At 39.3% G+C, this 27267-nt stretch overlaps 1 protein-coding gene across 2 annotated transcripts; it reads right to left on the minus strand.

The window, feature by feature from the left end:
• paxip1 (PAX interacting (with transcription-activation domain) protein 1) lies at positions 1-26702 on the minus strand. Of its 2 annotated transcripts, XM_088085382.1 has the most exons (23): positions 26489-26702; positions 23632-23766; positions 21650-21693; positions 21385-21448; positions 20061-20171; positions 17395-17470; positions 16162-16689; positions 15343-15455; positions 14323-15205; positions 12251-12345; positions 11760-11855; positions 10033-10170; positions 9604-9725; positions 9260-9444; positions 8478-8521; positions 7723-7790; positions 6466-6568; positions 4580-4748; positions 3981-4081; positions 3121-3270; positions 2011-2086; positions 1732-1792; positions 1-316 (listed from the first exon to the last, which is right to left on the minus strand). In XM_088085382.1, the coding sequence occupies exons 1-23, from the start codon at positions 26567-26569 to the stop codon at positions 301-303; spliced, it is 3459 nt and encodes a 1152-aa protein (XP_087941508.1). In that variant the 5' UTR covers positions 26570-26702; the 3' UTR covers positions 1-300. The 2 variants fall into 2 exon arrangements, with proteins under 2 accessions (XP_087941508.1, XP_042354183.2); XM_042498249.2 differs by lacking the exon at positions 1-316 and having other exon boundaries at positions 1519-1792; positions 3136-3270.
• Positions 26703-27267: the final 565 nt, after the last annotated feature.

A 27267-nucleotide genomic window follows, 5' to 3' on the forward strand; every position in this document is an offset into this window, starting at 1 on the left:
TCATTTTTCACAAACGTTATGTACAGTTTTTATTTCAAAAAGCAGCATGTACGAGCTGAAGCCTTTACACATTCTATTTAAACAACAAGAAAAAGGTTAAAATCCTCCATAATTTAAACACTTGTTTCATAAAAATAACATCCATTTATTTATTCTCAAACAGGTAACAAAAAGCTACAAAATGACTGGAGATCTATGCACAGAAATAAAAACATAGAAAAGTCAGTGTGGCTGGACTGTACACAGGTGGCTTCCTGATCTCTTCCTCCTCTTCATCTTCATGCCATCGAAGCTTCATCATCAAGTGAACTTATACGTGTGACAGTCAAGAACACTAACTTTTGTCCACGGCAAATATCACTGCAGTCACAGTAACTATAAAACTAACACACAGTAGCATATTTACTCAACATGCTGGAATGTGCCACTCTGTCCTAAAACATTAAGGCTACAGTCATGGTTGAAATGTATTAAAATATGAGAAACAACTGTCTGTCTGATAGATGTAGACACCTGGTTTTACACACTTTAATTTAATGCCTCTAATAATAATTAGGTCAAAACTGAGTGAGTGAGTAACTGTGACTGAGTGAGTGACTATGTGCGTGAGTGAGTGAGTGAGTGAGTGAGTGAGTGAGTGACGCAGTCATTCAGCCTGCCACTCAGTCAGTCAGCCACTCACTCACCCACTCACTCACTCACTCACTCAACCACACTCACTCACTCACTCACTCTCTCACTCAATCAGTCACTCACTCAGTCACTAAGTGAGTGACTGTCACTCACTCAGTCACTTACTCATTCAGTCACTCGCTCAGTCAGTCACAGTCACTCACTCAGTCACTGTCACTAACTCATTCACTCACTCAATCACAGTCACTCACTCACTCAGTCAGTCAGTCAGTCACTCACTGTCACTCACTCAGTCACTGTGATTCACTCACTCACTCAGTGAGTGACTAAATGAGTGACTGATTGAACGACAATGACTGAGTGACAGTAAGTGACAATGACTAAGTCAGTCACTGACAGTCAGTCATTCACTTGGTCACTGTCAGTCAGTCAGTCAGTCAGTCAGTCACTCACTCACTCGGTGAGTGTCACTCACTCAATCACTGTCACTCAATCACTGTCACTCAATCACTCACTCACACAGCGATGATTCAGTTATTCGCAGTGAGAGTCCACTGCCACTGGCAGAGAGACTGAGACTGAAGTTCCTGAAGTGAGCAGCGCCATCACCGGATGAAGTAGAAGATCATGTAAGCTATTTTAGGTTTAATGCGAAAGTTTTTTGAAAAAAAAAACTCATCTCAAGGTCCACTAAGGAGCTTTTTACAGTAGTCACTGTCACTTGCTCACTCACTCGCTCACACGCTCACTCGCTCAGTCGCTCAGTCGCAGTCACTCAGTCGCTGACTCCTTCACTCCATGTTTTTGAAAGAAATAAAATCAAATTATTCAGGTTTCAAAGGGTTAAGTAAAACGACTATCAGGGTTCAGTGGTAGGTTTAAAGATTTGTAACATCAGAGAGAGTTATTTATGCAGAAGAGCATAAATACGTTAAAAGACGGATAAATCGATTTTGATCAAATGTTTGTGGCAAGTGGGACCTCACAAGCTCATGAAATACTCCACTAACTCTACTCCACAGGTCCCATCGTACTGCAGCAGCAGTTACCGTCCTGTAGAAAGCCATTGCTGTTACCTGTCATTGCTGGAAAGGATATGAGTCATAGTCGAGTTTCTGGGTGAGAACTCCGGTCAGGATGAACTCGGCGTTGTGGACATCTGGACAACAGAGACAACACAGTGATGTTTCCAGCCACAAATGACATTAAAGCACAATTACCGACAAAATAAACTATACATTCAAAATCTATTCATGTTGAGGGGCCATAAGCTCTTGCTTTAGTGCCGTCTACACAGTGTGTGTGTATGTGTGTGTGTGTATGTGTGTGTGTATATGTGTGTGTGTGTGTGTGTGTGTGTGTGTGTGTGTGTCTTACCAATGTTTTTCAAGAAGTATTCTCTACAGAGGTGGAGGTCATTGTCACAGGAAATTAAGATGATTTCTGGAAGGTTCTGCAACAAAAAAAACAACAACATATAGTTACAACTTTATTAATAAACATATAAAGTTAGACTTTTGTCAAATAATCAGAGGTTTTTAGCCTCTGTTGTTCTTTTCTTTTCTAATTGTTATCAGTACTAATGCTAAATACTGAAAAACTAACAGGTTTATTATCCTCATTCCTTAACGCTTTAACACCAAGATCAACATCAGTTTTGTTGTAATGCATTCAAACACCATTCACAAGCTTAAAACCTCTAGAGCAGGCATGTCAAACTGGTCCACAGGGGGGCCGGTGTGGCTGCAGGTTTTGTTTCCAACCAAGTAGCAGCACACCAGACTTGACTCATTTAATCAACTGATCTCCGTCTTCAGACAGTTGATTGGTCAAACTGTGTGCTCTTGGTTGGTTGGCAAAAAAACCTGCAGCCACACCGGCCCCCCTGTGGACCAGTTTGACATGCCTGCTCTAGAACCTGAGAAAATTTGTTTAATTTCTCTAAAAAAAAAAAAAAAAAGTGGAACATGTAAGTAAGTAATTAAGTGAGAAATGTCCCAAAATTTTTTTTTTTTTTTTGTAAAACTTTTGTAAAAGCTGACAAGAAAATGATCTGAAAATTGGCAGATTATTATTAGATATTATCAAAAAACTAGGGAAAAAGTCCCGGGGCCTGTAATACAATAATATTTAAATCTATGTTACAGAAAAAAATATATTTCTAATTTTTAATTCTTTCTTAATGTAATTTTCTTCAGGTTTTTATTTTTTTCCTCATTTTCTTGTAACTTTTGACTAATTTCTTGCTCATCTTTGAGCCATTTCTTGTTAAGTTGCTCATTGCCTGTTTTGAAAGAAATTTAGCCAATATTCCCAGGTTTCAATGGGTTAATACCTTAAAACAAATGTATTTTAGAGGCTTATAAACCATTTTAACTGTTATTGTATCAACCTCATTTTACTGCATATTCAAATATTTCCAACAGGATTCGGGGTTTTTCAGGATTCAGTAGAACATGATAGTGGAGAGGTGCATTAAAGACTTGCAGGTGCTTGAAGGACCTTGTTCTGTTTATGCTCCATGATCTTCCTGTAGGAGGGCTGTTTGGCCAGCAGCTTCCCCCCAGCGCTCTCCAGGATGGGCTTCATGGTGCTGAGGCTGGGGCAGATTCCCGGGGTGAGGTAGAAGTACTTCCCCTACACCATCAATCACATCAAACAAAGGACAAAGAAACAGTCAGGCAGTGAAGGCCAGGGGCAAAGTTTACACATTTTCACCACTGTGTCAGATCTTTCAAGTATTTCAACCAGTGACTATTATGGCTGGGCAATATGGCTAACAAATAATATTACGATATTTTTATGGTTTATTGCGATACACAATATATAACTCGATATTGTGAAATCTTATCGAAATACCACACACTACTAAAAAAACAAATAATTAAATAAATTAGGTACTGCCAGAAATTACCTTTTAAAATAAAATACTGTTATAATGTTAAATAAATTACTGTTATAGTAAAGTATTGTTATAATCAGATAAATCAAAGCGGACGAATGCAAAGTGTTATCAGATGACGTAAACAAAATAAACGGTATAGCATAATATGAAACAAACTTTACCATAGTGTTTGTTTATTTACTTTGTTTGTTGTGTGTAAGATCTATGCCATGTCTGTGTGGCTCTAAAGTTATTTGGTTGTTTTTTATAACAATGACAATAAACGATTGATTGACTGACTGAAATGATACTTTTTTTATGGTCAGATGATATATTTCGTGTTTTTGCACAGCCATAGTGAGTATAAACAAAAAAGCAGTTTGATTTTGCATGAATCATTCCATTCATCTGGTTTTAAAGCTCCAGTATGGCTGCTTTCACAGTGGACTTGTGTGACTCTAACCTTGAAGAGCGGAGCGCTGTGGGCTCTCTTTAGCGACTCCTCCAAACTGAAGGCAAACAAAACCTCGGCCTCTGCATCCCTCAGAGTGTAGCTCTGCTCATCTGCAACACACACACACACAAACACACACACAAACACACACACACATTAGGCTAGGTCACTACTGCGTGTAACAAATAAAATCATAAAATAAAGTATCTTTTCATATACACTTTGTTTAATTTCATAAATCATGATGTTTTTCATGAGGGAAAAGGAAAAAGAAGGCAGCAGCGAAGGGAAAAAGAGAAACTAAATGTGCTGTTATTGAAATGCTGCATTCATTCTAATGATGTAACTGCAGTGTGACTGGTGTCAGCCCTGTTTTTTTATAGACAGAATTAAACTAGTTGAAGACGCTTTGCATGTTGCTGCTGGTTGTGCCTTGGGTTTTAGAATTGTGAACTATTTTTACAACTTTTTTTAAAAGATTATTTTTGGGGCTACTTGCCTTCACTATAGGATACCTTTAGAAAGACAAAAACGGGGGCAGAGAAAGAGGGGTGACACACACACAAACACACACTCACACTCACAGACACACATAAACCCACACATACCCACAAACTTCTGGCTCCTCCAGCTCTCCTCCAGCCACTCCGGGCTGACAATGTGTTTGACCACAGACATGGCGGTGAGGAACTTGACGGTGCGAGTCACCTTACTGGCCACCAGGTGAGTGACTTTCTGACTGTTGTCTGCTACTTCGCCACCTAAAGCATGTAACCTCTGCGGGGGAGGGAGAGATGAGGACAGACACCATCACTGAGGACATTTAGCAGCAGGAGACACAGAGAAGTTCGTGTTAAGAAGAAACATGTTTACACACAGAAAGCTAGAGACCTCATCATCACTTTCCCCGCCGCTGACGAGATATGCACTCAATCGCTGTTTTTTTTTTTACTGTTATACTGTAGGTGGGGCTGTTTTGGATGTGGTGCGATAGAACAACATTTCTGTGTCCAAAAACAAACAAAGAAGGCGATCCCAGGGTAACAGGAAGAGAGGACTACTGACTTGCCAACTTTCACGCTATTTAGAGGCTTTTCAGATCCCCTCAGAGACACTATTTTAAAAAAGGTAACAAGAGACACATTTAGCGACTTGTTCAGATTATCGGGAAAAAAGGGAGAAATATATTGTGGTTTATTCCTGACATTTTGAGGAATGTTCCACTCTGTAGTTCCACTTTACCTCAAACAGAATACAATTTCAGCATTATATTATTGTACAATCCAAGCTGACATAAGAAAATAAAGAGACAAGAAAGAGTAGGCATGAAATCGATTTTTCCCTTAAAAACGACTTTCTTTGACAAAACTACGATTTGCTCTGCTTTTTGTATGTTTTTTTTTTTTGAAAATGCACAAATTCAGGTGTTGTTTATAAAAAAAGCTCCAGAAAGAGCTAGAATAATTTTTGCGTGTGTATGTATGAAAACAGATGATCTGTTTTTTATTTTGATGGATTCATTGTTTATATATTCAAAACACAAAATATTCTGGGGGTCTTGAAAGATTAGTAAATATGACGAAAAATGCTGGCTACTTAATAAATAATAAACTTAATTTATAGTGCACTTTTCATACAAGGAACGCAGCTCATAGTGCTTCATAATGAAAGAAATGCAACTCAAAACAGATAAAGACGTGATAAACGTGGTGAAAAGTAGAGACCAGTAAGAACAATAAAAATAAGAGATTTGATGTAAAATAATACATACAAGAAATGCATTAATTAACCCGCTGAAACAGAAACTGAACTGAAATTAGCCTAATTTCTTTCAAAAACATGATAAGGCAATGAGCAATTTACAAAAAAGATTACCCAGAAATCAGCAAATAAAAACTGAAAAAAGTGCGAGAAATTACCTAAAAACATATTGAAAACTAACATTAAAAACAAACCAAATTCAAACAAACGGGAGAGTAAAAAAACAAAAGAAACAGCAAAACAAAACAAAAAATTGCTTAAAAGTTAAATTATTCTGTACAATGATTTTAAATATATAATCATGATACTTAGAAATGTAATTCTCAGGAAAATGTTTAGCTGTAAAAAAAAATCACAATCTAATTTCTTGCAATTTTGGGAAATTTCTTGCCAACTTGCTCAGGGTGCAAAGATTTAAATACTTGGGAAAGTCATCTAAAAGCATCACAAGGAAAGTGAGCTTTTTTTTTTTATGGGTACTCCATAATTTTGAGTGTAGTACAAAACCTGCGCCGCCTATTTTCTTGTACGTATAGTTGTGTGTATTTAAAAACTCAGCAGCAGAAAATCTGAGAGCTCGTGAAGGATTGTAGAATGACAGAGTAATAATAATAATAATAATAATAATAATAATAATAATGATAATAATACTCTGGCGGGGAAAGTGTTGAAGCTGATGGTTGCTCTCTGTCCACATGATGATGAATGTGTGTGTGCGTGAGTCTGACTGTACCTTTGTGTACTGCTGTACTTGTGTGGGCTCAAAGCCTGTGAACATGACTCTGGGCGTGGACTCTGGAGGAAGCTTCTTATTGGGGGACTGGATCTCCTCCAGCCTGCGCACATGCACACGCACGCACGCACACGCCCACACACACGCGCCCACACACACACACACACACACACACACACACACACACACACACACACACACACACACACACACACACACACACACGCTGCACTTTTAATAAAAGCAAACGAGGGTTCCTGCAGCTCGAGGCAAGGTGGGCTAATGCCACTTGGAAATGTATTTAAGATTAATTTTATAAAAACCAAAACTTGAAAGGCAATTTCATTTTGCCCAAATATTTATTGTAGCACAAAACATGACTTTTGAAAAAAAAAGTTAGATGATCTATGTTAAATGTTGAAACAAAATCATCATGACGAGTTAATTTATTAATCATTTTAAAAAATAAAAGTAGATGTTGCAGATCTTTTTGAGACCTTACAATGCAACATCAGAAAAAACAGCAATTCACAAACTCTTACTTCAAATATGGTGGTGAAGGGATGACGTATTTTTGTAGGCCAACCAGGAAGTTAGCGTCACACTGGTTCCCTCGTCAAAAACCTCATGGGACTTTTGAATGGGATTTTCAATTATCGCCAAAAATAGCCTGACGCTCACACATTTTGTTCAGAATGATAATCTTCACAGATGAACACCACTTTTACGTGTTCTGAAGATATTGGCTATAAACCAACTACATCATGGTCACACGACTTAAACGTCACCATCACTGATGTCCCCGACACACACTGTAGTCCCATTCAGCAACCACCTTTTTAAGACGCGTCAAACTTTAAAAGTTCAAAAATTGGGTTTATACGGACGTATTTTATATTGCAGAACAAAACTTCTAAATGTCCTTAGTCTGTGCTAAACACAGACCTTATTTGAGGCATTTTACTGAAAACCCATTCAAAAACCCAGAGACTCTGAGACGAGGGAACTGGAAGTGCAAAAATGCTAATGAACTTCCACTCATTACTTCACTACTCTATGTCTGAGCATTTTTAACACTTTATAAAAAAATATTTTAAATCTATTTAATAGAGATTAAGGTCTTATTTCGGTGCCTTTTAAGAATTTTTAAGGATCTACAGGAACTCTGATAACTCAGTAATCTGGACAGCTGATGTTGGGTCCAACTCTGCCGTGTCACAGAGTCAGACAGCCTGTGCTCAGGTGTGCTGGACTGACCTGGCCTTCTTGCTTGCAGGCTGGTTGGTGGAGTCGGATATCTTCTGCCTCTGGAGCAGCTGGAGACTCTGAACACAACACAACCACAACAGAGACAGTCAGACGAGCAGCACAAACACAAGCAGTGCAACATTTATCCTTCACTGCATGTTTTTGGTCTCTTCTGTCTGTCCCGAGAGAACAAATTTCAGACCCTAAAAACATTACATCACATCTAGTCTCACAGGGTCTTTTTTATATAGTTTACACTGACTCTGTACATGTGGGTCAAACCATGGAGGGTTTTTCTGATATGTTGTGAAAATGTGAACAGAGTGTAATATATTCTAACGCTCATATTTCTTGGTTTAGAAAGAAAGTATATTAGATAAGTTCTGTTCCAAAAGGTAACCAGTGCAAACTGTAAAACACTCTACACTCTGCACTGGGGTCAACCCACACTGGTTTTTCACAGCCGATACCGATAACAATTACTAGCAGTTAATGAGGTCGATAACAGATATTTGGAACCGATATGCTTTAACAATAAAAACAAAAATCTTTCTGTCAGTACTTAGAATTTGTAAAATATAACAAAGTCCCACGAAAAACTTTGTTAAAATGCCTTTAGCAAATGTTTAATCAAAACTGAAACGTTAATATCATCTATAGCAAGTTCCCAGCAATGTTTTTCATAAAGTCAAGTGAGGTTTTTGATGCACAGATAGAGGAAGCGTAAAACGAACTGTGGCGTTCATGTCACGAAACAAACTCACCGCCAAAGCTTCAGAAGACACTTTAATCGGCGTCCTCCAGGCAGCTGCAGAGAAAACAGAAGCCAACGCAGGACACTGTGATTAACATGCACACACCACAGCATGATGCGTATATCAAGCTTAAGGCCTTTTAATTTCTCCTATGTATATATATATATGTGTCATGAGCTGGGCCATATGAGGAAAATCAACTATCATTATTTTTTTTTACCAAATACCCAAATAGGAAAAGGACAATAATACTGAAGGGTTGACTATTGGTTCTTTCGCAAAATATTTACACAATGAGATGTATGATAAATAATCATCAGTCATGAAAATAATGACTATGTGGCTAAAGGCAAATAATAAAACAGATAGAATATTCTGGTAAGTTCAGAAAGTGACATCACTTAAATATAATGCAGCCTCTAAAAGCAGGAGAAGACGACGCTTAACATATTACAATAATACTGTATTATGTTAAGCGTCCTCTTCTCCTGCTTTGTATATTATACAAAATCTGAGATGATATCTAGTCTTAAATCAAGATATCAATAAAATATCAATATATTGCCCAGCCCTTCACACAGTGAATAGTGCATATTTCTATACTATATAAAACCATATTACTTGTTGACACACACACACAGCATGTGCTGACTGTTTGACGTATTGTGTGATATCCCACATACTGTCTTTCTCTGTTTATTCAGTTACTATTTCTCAACTATCCCATTATATGTTTAATATCAATGCTCGCCATAAAATGATTTAAAAACGGTATTTTCAAGTGTACATACCCAGCAGGTTCTGCACCAGCTGTGGGTTAGGCACCAGTGGTTCAGGGTGTGTGTAGATGGAGTATCTGCTGTGCTGAATCTGTCGCAGTGCTTCGAAGTTGCCCAGCAGGATATCACACAGCCACTGGGCGTTCACACACGGGATCTTCCACTCCTTGGCCTTCTCATATTTGAGCCCACTGGGTCTGAAGGGAGATCAGCAAGATGAACATTTTAGCAGCTCTCTACCTGATCCTTCACAGGACGATGTGGCTGGGTGGCAGAAAACATTCAGAATCGATGGTGCAAATCCAACCACACGATACAAAGATTACATTTTGTACCGTAACCCCCCCCGATCTTACTCTTTACAGATGAGGACGGTGTTACTGCGACACAGATACCCCGTGTATCTGGCACCGGCTAGGTAGGCCATCAGCTTCAGGTCGTCCCTGTCAGCATCCACAAAACCTGTCACTGAAATAATCTGACAGAGACAGAGAAAAGGTTTGAGTCCAAAGATAAAAGGGTGACCTCACAGACATACAATGGTAAAAAAACAACATGCTGAAAATGGTAGAAATGAATTTTAATATGGGAAGTTGGAGATTCCGAAGACAAAAATATATAAACATAAGCAAAACATGGTAAAAAAAACATTAAATAATAATAAAAAAAATTTTAAAAATACATTTAAGGAAATGCCTTTTTTATGAAATACAGCAACAGATGTCAGGCTTCATAAACACAACTAAGTGAACCAAAGCAGCAATGTTTGTGTGAGCTGGACCTACGTGTTGGGAGCAGGGTTTGGCTCCTGGAGGGAAGGCGAAGGGCAGATGTAAAGTTCGGTGAGGAGGAACCATCCTCTTCCTCTTCAGTACAGTATTGAGCCAGTGGGCCGTTACACAGCGTTTTCCCTCTCTGAGTGCCTGGCAGAGAAAACGTCACACAAATCATCAACTGTAAGCAGGCTTTAATCACAGATTTGTGTGAAACTTAAGCAGCATTTTTGAAATGTTGATAAAAAACAATTGTGAGATGACATCTCAGTAACCATGGTGATGGATGTTGAAAACATTAGCAGCTTTAGCCGTCACTATTTCCAATCCAAGGCCACATAGGTGTGTTATGCGAATGATAATGGAAAGGTGAGCTCCTTATATGTGGCAGCGGCCACGTATGAGGGATTTCTGGGAGATGAAAGTTCACGATTTCACAGAGGAATTGTGGATTGAAAACTTCCAGATGATTCGCTCAACTTTTGAAGAGTTATGTGATGCAATAACAGCTCTTGTAGCTCCTGCTGCATCATGATGGAGTCAGTTCCTACTGACAAGCACATAGACATAGCATCATGTGACCTAGAACAGCCCAAAAAGTGTTTACATTGCAGATTTGGGAAATATAGCTTTTTTGAATCGCCTGATATACCACCTCATGTGAGTGTTACAACTTTTTCCAATAAATGCACATTTTGGGTAAAATTGCCGTATTTCCATTTGGGGTATTTTATATTTACGATTATGATTTGGTCACTTTGAGGGCTAATGGAAACCATTTTTTCTACCTACTTTTCAACCACTCAACTGGTCAACAGCGGGGAAAAAAATCGACACATTATGTCTAGATTAAGTCGACTGCTCACAGTACGCAATTCACTTTACCAGATGGTGCTTTGTGTCCACCTCAGTGTCTTTTTCTCTTCTCTTTACAACAATCAGACATCAATGTTAACTGTAGTTAAAGGTTGTAGTTAAAGCCCACCCAAATAAAAACCATTACCGTTAACGGTAACGTTGCAAAGAGAACAAAGACTGGCTAACGCTAACGCCACGGCATAGTGAAGACCTTTTTGATGGCTTCTGTGTTAAATAAGAAGCTTCTGTCCACAAAGGTTCTGTGCAGCATCTTTGGATAAGTCATTGTTAGTTTAGACAGCACGCCGACTGTTTGTCCAAATGAGCTAAGGGGGCGATGCTTAGCGATAAGTAAATTCTGTGCTGAGAGCTGCACTGTGAGCCTTTTTCTCTGGACATTGACAGCAAAAAAAATGTTGAACTATAATTTGTTTAACGATCAACAATCTGTTTTATACTAATGATTTTTGACTTCTGCAGTGCTGTTATCTTCCATTTTTCTTTTACTGTTATCGCATTCCCACCAAAATCAGCGTGTGCACATGTGATGTTTAAACACAGGTAAATTGCTAAATATGACCGAGTGGCTTTATTCCCACAGCCACTGAACTCACCTCTGGAGAGTGAGTCGTCCTTTCTGTCAGCCGGCGTGTGTGTGCATGTGTGTTGTTTTATTTATAGTGTGTCCATGCGATGTCATGGACAGGCAGCAGAACAGGTAAACAGCAGACAGCCGGTGTGAATGCCGAATGTACGCTTTCCCATTGCATGTAAAAGCCAGATGTTAGCGGGTTTCTCGTGTGTGTTTTTTATATCAACTCGCACTACATGTTGTATAGTGTTAACAGAGTTGTGTTTGTTCTGACAGCGCATGTTCTTACCTGTACATACATGTTGCTGACTTGACTCTCACACAGCAGGTGAGTGCAGCGGCTGGTCAGGGTGGGGTCAACAGCACCTCCACACGCCTGGATAACCTGAGGGAGGGAGTTTAGTAAAAAAAAACTATTTCACAACATCTTTAGCATTTTAGCATTCTCTGTTGCTTAGTACAGTGGCCCGGAGAGCTCAATGCACTGTGAATTAAGAAAACATGCACATAGAAACAATAACAAGAAATTGAACATTTTCTCCAATTTAATGACATATTGTGTTTGCAGGGCAACAGTAGCTTAACACCGTTTGGATTTTTGCTGACCCACGCTGCATATCTACAGTACATTCCAATAGCTCATATACAGTATCATATTTCATCATTATTATATCCACCCTTTACATAAGTTGCAGGCTATGTCTTTCTGACTGTTCTGTATCTGTAAAAGATAAGATAATGCTCTTCTTGCTTTTTTGTGTGACTGAAAAACCATCTTACCCTCTTCCATGTGGCCAGGAGCTGTTTGTCAGCCATCTGTTCGGGGTAGTCAGCGATAGCAAACACGCAGCCGAGCAGGAAGCCATCCTGTGGAACTGACAATTAGAGGAGAGAAAAGGTAAACAAGTGAATCTGCAGGTTCAAGACAACCACGTCAAGAACTTTCTAATGAGCCTGCATGAGGATCTGAGTTGACCCAGGGGTCAGCTAATGTTGGTATCAGCGTCAAATCCTCACACTTGAGATCATCAAGACCATCAAGTCCTAAATCCTAAACATTACATCTGTAATTCTATAGAGTGGGGCTGCACCTATCACTTTTTTTGATTAATCTGACAGTTATTTTTTAAATAAGTCGACTAGTCTGATGATTTATTTATACATTATTCTAAAGAATTTACTACTTGATTAAAATAAAAATCAATTTACCCACAAATAAATGTCAACAAAATTGTCTCATTAATATCAAAATAATTTTATTCAATAATCTCTAAAAGAGCAATGAAAATAACAGAAGTGTATTTTAAAATTAATCTACATTCCACATCACTGTGTAATGATACAAATAATACTAATTAGAAAAAAATAAACCCTATTTTTCAGATGCCTGATCAAAAAATATAATAGACCTCAAACTTAAAAGCAGGCTGTGACACAAAAATTAACCTTTAGGACCGACTTGAATATTATACACGCTCGTAACACTCTGCACACAAAATGCGCTTTTCAAAAATCAAGCCTCAAAAAAGATTAAACATTAACATTATTTTCTACTGTCACTGAGTTAATTTTTTTAACCAACTTCAGTCCTAATAAACATCAAATATTCATCATGTATTTTCTCCATATTTCCATATGTCAAATATGGTAAAATAGTCAAAATGACAAATTACAAGCCAAAAGCCCAGATTGACAAATAATACAACACATATTTTAATGCTTTGATGGCTATGGGATCAAATATGTCAGTTTGAATGGGCTTCAATGGAACATTTTTTGCACTTAACAGTATTAAAATAACTATTTTGTTTCCACAGTGTATTTTAGATTAATTGTAAGAGCTGAGCTGGAAATTCCAAGATTAAACAAAAATATACAATCTTGCCAAAATTTCTGCTATATGCATGAACACAGATACAATTATCAAAAAAATGAAGAATAAAAAGCCCATAAAATGCTCTAAACAGTCCCTAAGGATTAATTAAATCACTTTTATAACCGCCCTTTCCACCAACTGGAGAATCAGTAGGTTTTCTTTCGTTCAGTACTTGACTTGATATGGATGGATATGACACAGATATATTTTGGAGTTGGAGTAATATGCAGTGAAGATAATCACTGGCAAATGTATTTTTGCATCAATATGGGAAGAAAAAATAACTGAAACTAATTATAGACTGCAACAGCAGCCGAACATTGTATCAGCGATCCTTTGAAGCTGTTTTCTCACTTGTATTGCTATTAAAGTAAATAGAGAATATAAAACTGCAAAATAACATTGTTAAAATTACACCTGGCGTAATGTTTGCAATGGTGCAGAAAGTTTACGTGACTACTACCAACAGAAACAAGGTCCATGTGTTGATAATCCTAATATATCATGTTTGAACGGGGACAAAAAGTAAACAGGATGGTGCTGTCTTGCTGCTTCAACATCAATTCCTTAACTGATGACGTTGATTATGCTGATGATTTGCCCAAGCCATAACTATACAGTCTTTATGTACAAGGTACGAGGTAGATTTATTTGTATTTTTTTAAAACTACATTTATAACCATTGAAAGACAGCACCCACTCAAACCACAATCTGTTCACTGCGCTGCCATATGGGAAAAGATACACAAGTAGCCGCTGCCGTACCACCAGACTACAGAACAGCTTTGTTCCCCAGGCTGTGAGAATCCTAAACTCCTCCTTTGACTCCAAAAGATGGAGCAGGATTTATGACACATTTTAATTCTAAAATCTATCTTCTACTTTCTTAGTGAACTCATGTGTTAATGTAAATACATAAACAGCAGGGCAGAGAGTGATCATAATCACCCTCCACACTGAATCTGGGTGTACTTACTTTCTTGTCCCGGCTCGTGTCCAAACAGCTGGGAGATGTGCTGCTGCTGCTGCTGGAGCTGAGGCTGCAGCGTCGTCTGCTGCTGCTGCTGTTGCTGTTGCTGCTGCAGGGCCTGCTGATTCTGGTGTTGCACAGCCTGCTGCTGCTGCTGCTGCTGCTGCTGCTGATTCTGCAGGTGCTGCTGCTGTTGCTGCTGCTGCTGCTGCTGCTGCTGCTGCTGCTGCATCTGCTGCATGTGTTGCTGCTGCTGTAGGAAATGCTGCTGCTGGAGATGCTGTTGGTGTAACTGCTGTTGATTCTGCTGTTGCTGTTGTTGCTGCTGCTGCTGTAACATCTGCATGCGTTGCTGCTGTTGTTGGAACTGCTGCAGCTGTTGTTGCAGTGCCTGTTGCTGCTGCAGCTGCTGTAAACCGGGCCGCAGGAGCTGCTGGGGCCGCAGTTGCTGCTGGGAGAATGCATGCTGCTGCTGCTGCTGCTGCTGCTGCTGCTGCTGTGAGAACATCTGCTGTTGGTGCATTTGCTGCTGCTGTTGCAGAAACTGTTGCTGCTGTTGGGGCAACTGTGCAAAGCCTTGTTGCTGTGCCACCTGCGACTGTTGCTGTTGATGTTGTTGCTGTTGGTGATGGAGCTGCATCATCTGATGCTGCTGTTGGAGGTGCATCATGGGATGCTGCGGTTGCTGTGGTAACTGTTGGTGTTGCTGCTGGGCAGCCTGGTGAGACTGCTGCTGTTGCAGTAGCTGTTGCTCCGCTGTGAGCGGCTGGCCGGCCAGCTTGGACTGATTGAACAGAAGAGGGTTGGTACTGTTTGGGGTCTGAGCATGGCTCTGATTGGTCTGCTGCTCCAGCGGCTTTGTCTGGTTTGCTGTCAGATTCTGGAGGATCTACAACAGAGGACAAAGAATAAGAAAATAAAATGTAGACAAAAAATGGACATACACATACATCACTAGTCCATATTCAGTGATATCTGAATGATACTAGTCACATTTCATGTGTGAAATCTGCTGGGATTTCTTACATGTGCTACGTTGGCAGGTCGATTAGCTGGCTGCATGTCAGAGTTGTTGGTGATGTTGCGAAGGGTTCTAGCAGCTGGGCTCCACCCAGGGATGCCCTCTGGAACTGGTACACCTAAAAAGCAGAAATGATAAAACCTTCATTAAAAGGATACTGGGTTAGAACAAGACAGACTTGTCAGCTTAAAATGAGGATACTACTGATAGGAAATTACATTCACTCATCTTATGTAAAGAAAAAAAATGAGAAAGGAATCTCAACCTGCATGCAGAGCATCTTCTTTATACTGATATTTGGTAATTTATTGTGTAAACTCTAGGACTAGCACTTTCTTGGTCAACTGACCTATCACTAAGCCACACCCTTGAATGCCACGAGCCAATCACATTTCGTGCAACTACATGATGCATCTGGATATCCTGCTAGTCGACCTCCATAACAAAGCGTCAGAAATTTTGATATCCTGTGGTTTTATTGAAATGTATGCAGTTATAATTTTGCATGGGGTAAATGCAACACTGATTCAAGGTATCCTGAGAGGCTAGAGAATGGAGTACATTTTATCCCATTCCCTAAACCTCACAGAAACAGAGCAAAGTGTCTCCTTCAGTCTGGCATCAGTTGGACTAACATGTTTACATGTGTTTTGAAAGTCCAGTTTTAGTCAAACTTATACAATAATTTGACTTTTTCTCACATAATGTACATGCACAGAGTGTAGAAGTTGTTTTAATGTGGGCCTTATGTCGACATAGAGCTGTATGTAGGAGGAACTGTGCAGCCTTGTGAATGAAGTTTAGATCTCCTCTGACATACGGACCTTGCTGTGTGGTGTGGCTGACGGTGGCAGCAGCCGAGCGAGCCTCTGCAGGCAGGGCTCCTCCGCTGCCAGGTACAGGAGGCACCGTGGCACACAGGTTAATCAGCCCACTGCCTGTGGATGACACCGGCTCTTTGCTGCCGGGTGGCCCCGCTCGCCGTCTTGCCGTGCCAGTCGGAATAGGGGGTGTCGGCGTGACTACTTCAGCCGGCGTCCAGTTGAGGTTGGTGCCCTCCTTTTCTGTGAAGGAGTCATCGTCAGAGTCGTCGAACATGCGCTCGCTGCGGCGCTCGGGTTTGCAGGGAGAGGTTGGGGAGACTGAGTTCAGTTTTTTGGGCCCTGGTCGTCTGCGGGGGCTGGACTCCTCGCCAGACGAGCCGCCACTGGACAGCCGGGATCGCCGGGGGCTGTAGCTTCCATCTGACTGGGAGTGCTGGTCATATGACTCTGCTTCACTCTCCTCCTCTTCCTCAGGCTCCACGTATGTGAGTCTGGGGTGATAGAGAGTCTCATCTTTTCTGCCTTTGTCTGTAAAAGGTGGAAAGAGGAAAAAAGTCACAATTTTGTGTAACTGATCTATTGGTTTGGCTGATCAATGGGCGCCAATAGGACACTTTATAAACTATCATTATTGGTGTCTTCAATAGTGGCAGATGGCTGCGCAGCCTCCAGCAGGCAGGAAGAGACGTATATCACAAACCACAGCTGAAGAGGGGACGATTGTGTTTAATGATCGGTAGACACAGCTTCAGAGAAAGCACATTCCTGCTGGTGTGTAACTGTGTCCAAGTGTTCTGTTCTTTATTTTAACATGTCTTCAGTCATTGGCTGCAGAGCAACAACAGCTCCAACGCTGTATCGCTAGAGCAAAAATCTATGAATGAGTGAATAATCCCAGTTTTAGAATAACAAATGAAAATGAAAATCTCTCCAGCGTTTTGACCTGGTCTCCTGGTGTGCCCTGAAAATCTCAAGGTGACTTGAAAATGAATAGCTTCCAAAACTAAAAATTATCTCGTGGCGATTTTCCGTCCCTGTGAACCAGTCATGTTGTGCTGACAGTTAAGATGTCACAGTGAAGTTGACCTTTTGGATAAAATATGTCATCACTTTATCATAATATATATCTTATTAGACATTTGTGTGATTATTAGTGTCTGAATTCTTGGGTTATGGCCAAAAACATGTCTTGTGAGGTTACAGTAAATGCATACGATACAGCACTAAAATTACCTTTAACTGAATCTGTTATCCAGTCTGGGGTGACAATCTTGATTCCCGGGTGTTTCAGGGCACACTCAAACTTGGCCTGGAGGGCAAAAAACAAAACAAAAATACTCTCTTAGAAATGCTTAGAAAAGCTCTTTTTACATTGAGATGGCACTACAGAGCCACTACAAAGTCCCTTTTTATGCCTCCTTTGAATTTTTACACAGAACCAATCATTTCACTCCAATATGTGATTATAGGCTGCATTTTGGCTTTGTGGAATCAAAAGAGGCATGACATTTTAAACATGTTATGCCCCGTCTACGGGTGGCCAGGACACAACATGATAAAGACCCAATTCCCTTTAGTCCCAAGCAGCCACGAGGACAAGTTTGTTAAGATTTAACAAATGAAGTGATTTATTTACAACATATGATTTATATTTAAGTTTTTAATTTAATTTAATTTAAGTTAACTAAACTGAAGTTTCACCCTTACATTACCCAAAATAAACCCAACTAAACACAAACTCTCAAACAAAGGAAAGCATGGCGTGACCATTTCAGAGAGGAGAGAGAGGAGGTTTCCCCTGCGCTGCGGTGACGTCATTAAGCTTGTTAAAAAAATGGTAAATGGACTATACTTTTCTAGTCTTATTGACCACTCAAAGCGCTTTAACACTACATGTCACATTCACCCATTCACACACACACTCACACACTGGTGGCTGAGGCTACTGTACAAGGTGCCACCTGCTACTCAGAAACACACTCACACTCGGATGATGCCGCATCAGGAGCAATTCAGGGTTCAGTATCTTGCCTAAGGATACTTCGACATGTTGCCTGGAGGGGCTAGGGATCGAACCGCTGACCTTCTGATTAGAGGACAACCTGCTCTACCTCTGAGCCACAGCCGCCCATAAGGGAAAAGAGGTAAACTTTGACGCTCTGCAGAGAGAGCAGCAGGGAGAGAGCTTCCTTTTCTATAGTGCTTTAGTAGAGCTGGTGTTTGTTAAACTTTTTAGAAAAATAGGAGATTGGATGGTCTATACCCTGCACAGCATCCTGGAGAAGAACAACACATGCGCCAAACGCACTCGCGTCGACCTCTAATTTAAAGGACCGTGAGAAGTTTGGCGCAGCGACGACTAGCGCACTACACAACAGCGCCTTAGCTGAGTCAAAAGCAGTCTGACAAGCGGGAGACCACACAAAACTTTTACTGGGGCTCACGAGACATGTCAGAGGAGCTACAACATCGGAAAAATTACGACAAAATCCTCGGTAATACCCACACATAACAAGGAAACTGCGCAAGCTTTTCTTTGACTGTGACACGGAAAATCAATAATGGCTTGCACTTTCTCACAAGCACTTTGCCACAAGGCACACCTGCCTTTGCCCCACCTGTTTACCCAGATAAGTGACTTTGCCAAATTCACATTTTGCAAGGTTAACGGTTAGGGAGGCTTCACGGAGACAAGTGAAAATTTATGACAGGGTGGCGAGATGGTCAGACCAGGTGGAAGAATAGGCAACCACATCGTCAAGATACGATTCACAATTCTGGACTCCAGCCAGTACGCAGTGCATAAGGCGCTGAAACGTAGCAGGAGCGTTACACAAGCCAAATGGCATTATAGTCTATTGGAGGAAGGTGTCAGGTGTAACAACGTTGGTCTCTGATCTAACACGTAACATATGCGTCAGCACCGCTTTCTAAACAGTAACAAAGGCATAACGTGGCAATAACAATCATTTACCCTCTCTCCCTTATTAAAACATCACACTTGACTCATCCACATCTTTCCGGCTTTACACGGGCCTTTCAGTGCTGTTAATACCTCTATTCTCTGCTCAAGGGTGAAACAACTCTTAACTGCTTTTACACAGAGATGCTGCTGTAGGGCACAGCGAAGTCCCCCTTTATACCGCCCTACAATTATACAGAACCCATCGACGGCAGCATCATTTCGCTTGAGTGTGTGATTATACACTGCATCACAGCAACCCAAGATAAAAGGAGCAATTACAGGCATGATGTCAAACAAGGGAGCGTCCACCTCTAGCGTGAAATATAGTTAACACATCGACAGTGCTTAATAAACAATAACAAAAGCATGACATGACAATCACAGTTATTTACCCTCTCTGTTATATGGCAGCTGATCATGTCCTCTGCTCCAGCAGGGAGCTCCTGAATCTCATTGTTTTCCCAGTTTCAGGACAATTATGGCCGCTGCTCTTCTACTTTGTCTTAGCCGCTATGTTAACAGCCGCTTTTAAAATCTCCCGCGGTGGGTCAAACACATAAACACATTGTCAAAACATCTCACCCGTGCCGCCCATGGTCACGTCTTTCTAGCTTTGTGTTTTACACAGACCTTGTTTCAGAGCTATTACTACCTCCATTCTCGGCTCAGAGGTGACACAACTCTATACCCCCCTTTCCATGATCGTACGTTTCATATAGAACAGCTAAGCGGCATAAACGCACATTATTCCTGCCTTGAACAGGCAGTGTAAAAACGGCTCATGACAATCTTTTATCTGCACTTGCAACATAGGCACATCTATAAAAGTACATTTTTACATCGCGCGGCCAATAATTCTGTGACAGAAATCCTTTGCAAAAACATGCATAGTGGAACTAATAAAATTACAACTACACACAGGGAATGCACTTACCCCCTTTGGTTCCTTCACTACTAAATGGGTGACCTTCTTGTTGAGGTTTAGTTGACATTCTCCCCCATAAAAGGTTATGTAGGCCCACAAAGCATTAAGATCATCTGGAAGCTGTGAACAAACATACATATACGATAATGAGCTTAACCCTTAAGGACCGTTTGGTGCATTTTACGCACTTTTCATTCTCAATATTTTGATCATTTTGGCTGTGTTCATGCATATGGCATACATTTTGCCAAGATTGTGTATTTTTGTTTAATCTTGGAATCTCCAGCTCAGGTCCTACAATAAGTCTAAAATACACAGTGGGAACAAATACATTCATACTGTTTAGTGCCAAAAATGCTCCAATGAAACACATTCAAACTGACATTTTTGATCCCACAGCCATCAAAGCATCAAGACATGTGTTGTATTATTTCTGGGTGGCCTTCTGGACTTTTGCCTTGAAATTTGTCATTTTCATATTTGATACCTGATGATGTCATTTTTACAATATTTGGCACATAGAGTAAATACATGCTATTTCCACTAAGTGAACAGTCACAATCAATGTTTGCTGCAAATCGTTGACATATCCCAGGCTGGGATCATCAAAATAATAACCTACTTTTTGTATTCGCAATTTGTATGCAGCGCGGTATAAGTATTTGACACTGCACAAAAAATACTAACGCAGAAAAATCCATGTTGATGCTTATCATTAATATAGTCCAGGCGGTTACAATGCAAAAAAAAAAAAAAAGAAATCTAGTTTGCATGTAGTATATTGAAAATAATTCATTTTTGATTTGTTTGTTTTTTTTTCATCTAAAAACATAGTGGCATCATGACAAAAACCTGGCATTTATTGACTTGAAGTTCTGAAAATTGATTAATATTTGATATCTATAATTAGGACTGATGCTGATTCAAATATTAACTCAATGTAGTAGGAAATCATATTAATGTATCATATTTTTTTAAAGCTTGATTTTGAAAAAAGGGTACAGCGATATGAAAGTGTGTAATATTTACAGGGTTAAGACTTGTTTTTGTCTTTAAAAGTAAAAAAGGGTCAGCCAAAATAAGACTTCCCAGTCCTCTGTTTAGAAACAATCTGTCTTTGATGCAGAATGATTTAACTGATCTCTCATGTCTCTAAAATTCCATATTATGTACATGTTGACACCATGAGAATATTCAATTAATTTCTAAAAGACAGCACACTCTCTCTCTCTCTCTCACACACACACACACACACACACACACACACACACACACACACACACACACACACACACACACACACAAACACACACAAACACACACAAACACTTACCCTAGGAAGACAAGCTGTCACACCAAAGAATATCTGTCCTGATTCTGGGGAAAATCCAGTAACTCTGTGGTGTTTATGGTTATGGAAAAACAGCCTCTCTTACTGTGGCATTCTGATGACACATTCTATTATCATTTGAGCCAATCAGCCCCATTTTTAATTTCCATATTCTAAACATCAATATTGTGCTGTTTTTACCACTGTTACTTTTTTTCAGAACATGTTGAAATGACACAGGTGTGAGGTTTTGCTGGTGGAAGGATACGGCAACAGGTCTCCACATCTGACTGAGAGGATCACCCAGGAAGGCTGGAAAACAGAAAGAGAGCCATGAGTTAATGCCTGAGATTTACTTCTTTCTCTCAGTTACACTAGTTCAGAGAGACTATAATCCTTTAATCATTTTCCTTGGGCTGCATTCAGTTGTCTTTTACAAGTATTAAACCATTGAAACCTGACAAAATTGGTTTTATTCCTCTCAAAAACATGGCAGAAGAAGGCGAGTCAAACAAATGTATAAAAGGTGACCTAAAAAAAATGTCTAAATAGCAAAAACCAAGAGAGAGATAATTACAAAATTATCAAATAACTCAATAAATATATAATATTATATATAATAATATAATATTATATTATATAATATATAAGGAAATCTACATTTATAATAATGTAAAAAAGAATATTAATTGTAATTTATGTATTTTTTTATTTTAGCAATTTTTCATGTCATTTACTTTTTGTTTTTTTGTTTTTTTGTTCTTTAACTTTTTTTTGCTAATTTTACGTAATTTTCTTGCAACTTTTTATTAATTTCTTTCCAATTTTTGAGTCATTCGTTTTTAAGTTGTCCATTGCTTTCTTTCTATGTCTTTGAAAGAAATCAAGCCAATTTTCTCAGGTTTCAAAGGGTTAAATCAGTCTATCAATTCAATGGTTTATAACGTTAAATCATAGGTACAGTTCCAGGTACAATTCAAATGAGATGTGATCCTGTCGCTTCTTCAACTCAAGCAATTTAATCCTTGTTGCCTTTATTATCGCCCGTGTTTCCAGACTGGCTGCAGTTTGGTTTTTTTTGTGTGTGTGTGTGTGTGTGTGTGTGTGTGTGTGTGTTTAAATGATGCATCAATTGTTGTTTTAACTGTTGTCTTTCTTTTTTGTAATGTGGATCTTAAGAAGTGTGCTATAAAGTAGTATTATTATAAGAGTATTATTATCATAATCATTATCATAATTGTTGTTGTTGTCATAATCCCTTGAAACCTGGATTGATATCAGTTTTCTTTTACTGCATTTAGATGCCTTTCACAAGCTATATGACCCTATGAAACCTGTGCAAATTGGTTTGGTTTCTTTTAAAAAGATGGGGAAAAAGCAATGATCATGAAATGTCCCACAAATTGCAAGAAATTAGAAATAGGTGAAGAGAAAATTAACTAAAAATTTGTTTTAAAAAAAAGGGGAAGATTATTAGATTTTTTTTTTTTTTTTTAAATAGGGAAAAATGTCCCAAAACATATATCAACAATTCATTAATGGTATATTAGAAATTATGTTACAGAAAAAAATATAATAAAATATATAAAATAATTTTTTAAGGTAAAGTATGCTGATTTTGACCCTGTAGAGATGTTTATTGTCACTCCAGTTACAGAAGTAAAAACTTTTTAAAAAATAATCATCTCTAGCATGCTGTGATTTTATGCGTTAAAGGAAAAGTTTTGGGAAATATGTGCTATCCTTCTGTTTCCAGTCTTAATGCTGGGATAAAATGACCAACTATAGGGCCGATTTAAAACAAAAAATAACAACAAACAAAATAGCATAATTTAAGGTCAGAGTGAAAAATTTAGACAAATGAGACAAAGCCAAAGGGAACTTTCATACTGCTGCATGATAACCACCCTGAAAACTGCCTGTCTGCAAGAGCGTTCTCCAAAAGGTTAAACATTTTTAAAGCGGCTGCAGCTGTAACTGTCCACAGCTGTGATGCCAGGCAGCTGCTCCAGTCAACACTGGCAGAAGTTCGAGTTAGCTTGTAGTTGCATACTGTGGCAAGTCAATGGAAACCACTAAAATTACCAAATATTTCTGCATATTCAGATAATTCATCATCTGAAGTTTGGTGGAAATGATATCCCAGGCCCAGTTTTTCTTCTGGTTGTCCTCAAAAGTTGCTGGTTCTGTATTGGACAACATTGTTGTCAGTGCATTGTAAGTGTGAACATACTCAGGCACAACCCATACCTTGACAACAGGCAGGTCAAAAACCTCTCTTGACTCGCCCACCTCGGGGTTGTCCCCGTCCTCTGCAATGATGTGAGTGGCCAGAGCATTGTAGGACACCTCCTTCCCTTTTCCTGCCTTCAGCAGCTGCACCACCTGAAACATCAGCAGACAGTTCAGTGTAACAAAGCAGACATGCTTAAACAATGACACTAACAATCTTCACAGTGTATTTAACAAGGGGTGCAACGATTCATCCACCTGCATTTATATATCGATTACATGAGCAATGAAACTGTATCATGGATGCAAAGTGTAGACATCGATCCTTATCATCCTCTTTCAGATGCAACTTTATTTAGAAAGCAGCCAAGAGGAAGATGATGAGGATAATGCAGTTTACTGGGAAATAAATCATCAGTGTGGAAATGTTTTGATTTCGGAGAAAACAGACGGAGCATATCATATGTAAACAAAAGCCGTACTCAGGAAACACAATGTATGCCGGGCATCTCACTTGGCTAACTTATTTCAGCAACATTAGCTGCAGAAGGTGGGACAGTTCAGGCTGGCATCAGAGTAGTCAGAGTGCTGAAATAAGGTCTGCATAAACAGGGCAGCCGACAGTACAGGATCATGGGTAGCAAGACTGTGATGTTTTGACAGCTTATTATGCATGCAACCCATGGTGGGAGAATTAAAAAGTAGCTTTTAGCAGTTAGTGGCTAACTTAAAAAAGAAGAACAGTGGCCAAAAATATCAGCAAACTGGAAAAACAATGAGATTCAGGAGCTCCTTACCCTTTGAGCAGAGGACAAGATCGGCTGCCATTTACCAGGAACTTTAAATGATTGTTATTGCCATTGTTATGCTTTATAAAGCGCTCCTGACACATATATTATGACAAACTAGTGGCCGACACGTTGTGTTAAATGTTGCGCCTCTTTCGATTCCACAATGCCAGCACGCTGTCTAAAATCACACACTGGACAGACATGATGCTGCCATAATTTTGTTTGTCAGGCACAAACAAGGGACTTTATGGCTGCCCTATAGCGTGATCTCTGTGTTAAAAGAGCTTATGATGGCAATGCAAAATCACTAAAACAAAGAAGTTGTCTGAGATGAAGCAACTACACAGTTTATTCATAGTAATATTATGAAATACATAAGTCATTAGACAGGTGTTGGAATATGATACATTTAGAATGACAATACAGCTAGAAAATTAGTTTGAGGAGGTGTGAGTTGCCACAAGATGTTTTGAGGAGCTGTGGTCGTCCATTGTCACACAGCATAATGACAAGTTGCTGTCATTCATCACCATGAAGCAAACAAATCAACCAATCACTGTCACAGAAGTCTGACAGCATCTCCTTTGTGATGATTAGGTTAGGAGGGACTACATGTCTGTCAGAAATTTAGAGCATATCCACCAAATTCAAGAAAATCCTAATGGATTTCAAAGGCTGCAGCATTTCAGTAAAGGATTTGGAAAAAATGTCTTTAGCAGATATTTAATCAAAACTGAAAAGTTCAACATCATATACACTGAGTTCCAGCAGTGAAGCCAAGTGAAAATTTGAATAAAAAATGAATAAATAAGAAATTGCTCCCTGAGGTTTTGAAAAGTAAAACTTCCTCTAATGCTGACACCTTCTTTGCAATTTTTTAATGTTTTAATTTATCAGGGATAAATAAAGTAAAATGCAGATGCAGATATGCAGACAATTGGCAAAATGCCAAACACCAGCCTCCATAATTGGCCATGCCAATAATCTGTCGACCCCTGAATTTCACCACATATTTCAAAATAAGGTGCAGGCTGAACTGTGCTCAATAAGTTTATGTTTTAAGCAAAAAAGCTGTGGTGACAGCCAGGGTTGAAATTAGCACCAGCCACCAGCCACCAGCCAAATGCAATATGAAAGTGGCTGCTAGATTTGCTTATCACCAGTCAAAATAACATTGCTAGTCTATTGACTGGCTGGTAGGTTTAGGAGTCCACCAACCACAGAAACAGGTGGACAAAAAAAGTGAATTTCCAACTCTGGTGACAGCTACTACACTGCAACGTTATACTCTCATGCTCTTATGTCACTTATGTAAAAAACCTCACAACGTGGTGTATCACTTGACAACGGTGCTGCGTTCCATTAATTGTTAAAAATCACCCAAATTAATGGGAAATATCAGCTTATACGTAGCTTCTGTTGTATATAAACACGCTGAAAAGAGAGGTGCAACTGGGATCACTATTTGGCAGGAAGTACAGCTGTCTGCCACAGGTCCCGAGCACCAACGACTGATATAGCGGTGATACATGCGCAGTTAGGGGCGCCCTATTAAGCAAGATGTTGGTAGTCACAGGTTGATGCAGAATAACATTGTGCATTATTATGAGCACCTGGTTATTTCACTGCCCAACAGAGCAGCACAGTAATAGCACCGACACTGCCGAGCGGCCGTGGTTTCGAAAGAGCAAGCAAACAAACGCCAGCTTTCTTATTAGCTTAGCAAGCCCTGTGACAGATAAACCGCAGGCAATAAGCTAGCAGCTAACTGCGAAACTCCTAGCTAATGCTAAGGGGCTGTATAAAAAGTGCAGTGCTAGACAAGTTAGCTGCTAAACAAAATATTCACAGTAAACGCGAGTACCATGAACACAATCTCACACATGACTTTACGAGACAAAATATAGGGACCGCTGCAATACTTAAATGTTGCCCAAAGAGCAAGCTCACAGTTGTACGTGTAGCTCGTCAGCCAGTTAGCATGCTAGTTAGCTTCTGCTGCAGCACCTCATTTAAACTGAATGGTGCTAGCAACTTAGCCTGCTACCAACTTAGCTACAAGAAGCTAACGTCCACAGCCTCACCTTTTGGTCAATGTCCCCTACCACGTAGAATTTGACATCTTTGAAAAGTTCGTCGGAAACCTTATTTTCCTCTTCAGACATAATTATCCATTAATAGCATGGGGTTATATATAGAAAACCCAGTTGAAAGCTAAAAGAGTAAAAGTGTCAATGTTCAAGAAGCTGCTTTAGAGCATACAGTAAACCGGAGACACTCTAGCGCCAAATCGCTGAGCGCGCCTCGGACTACAACATTCTGAGATACTGACGGGGGGGGTCTGTAATACATTATTAGTTGTGTGATCATTTTTTTGTATTTCATAACTCTCTAATCCATTGTATTGCCTAGCATGGCTCTTTTAAAATATGATTTGATCAAAAGTATTAATATGACAAATTTACAAGAACGGAAATATCAAAATATTTTTTCCAATGTATATGTAATCGCCCTGTAATACGAGAGTTGATGTTTTTATCCAAACGTGTAACCTACATTATCTCAATCAGAAAGTGAATTGAGGACATTTCATTAAATCATGCCATTTGCATTTAACAAAAGCATTCATAAACTAGATTCATAAATAAATAAATAAATAAATAAATCCTTGTTGTCTGTCAGTGTTTGGAAGTATCCCTTTGCACAAGTATGGAACCATTTGAGTCAATATCAAATAAATGAATATGCCTATGAAATACAAGTATGTTGCCATAACACAAATAAAATAAATAAATGTAGGCTAAATATAAATTACTCAATATATTTTTAAGAAATAACATTTATTTGAGGATATTTTTCAAAG

This window comes from Plectropomus leopardus, chromosome 12 (assembly GCF_026936395.1).
Source record: "Plectropomus leopardus strain MGB_pleo_1.0 chromosome 12, ASM2693639v1, whole genome shotgun sequence".
Classification (NCBI taxonomy): Eukaryota; Metazoa; Chordata; class Actinopteri; order Perciformes; family Serranidae; genus Plectropomus; species Plectropomus leopardus.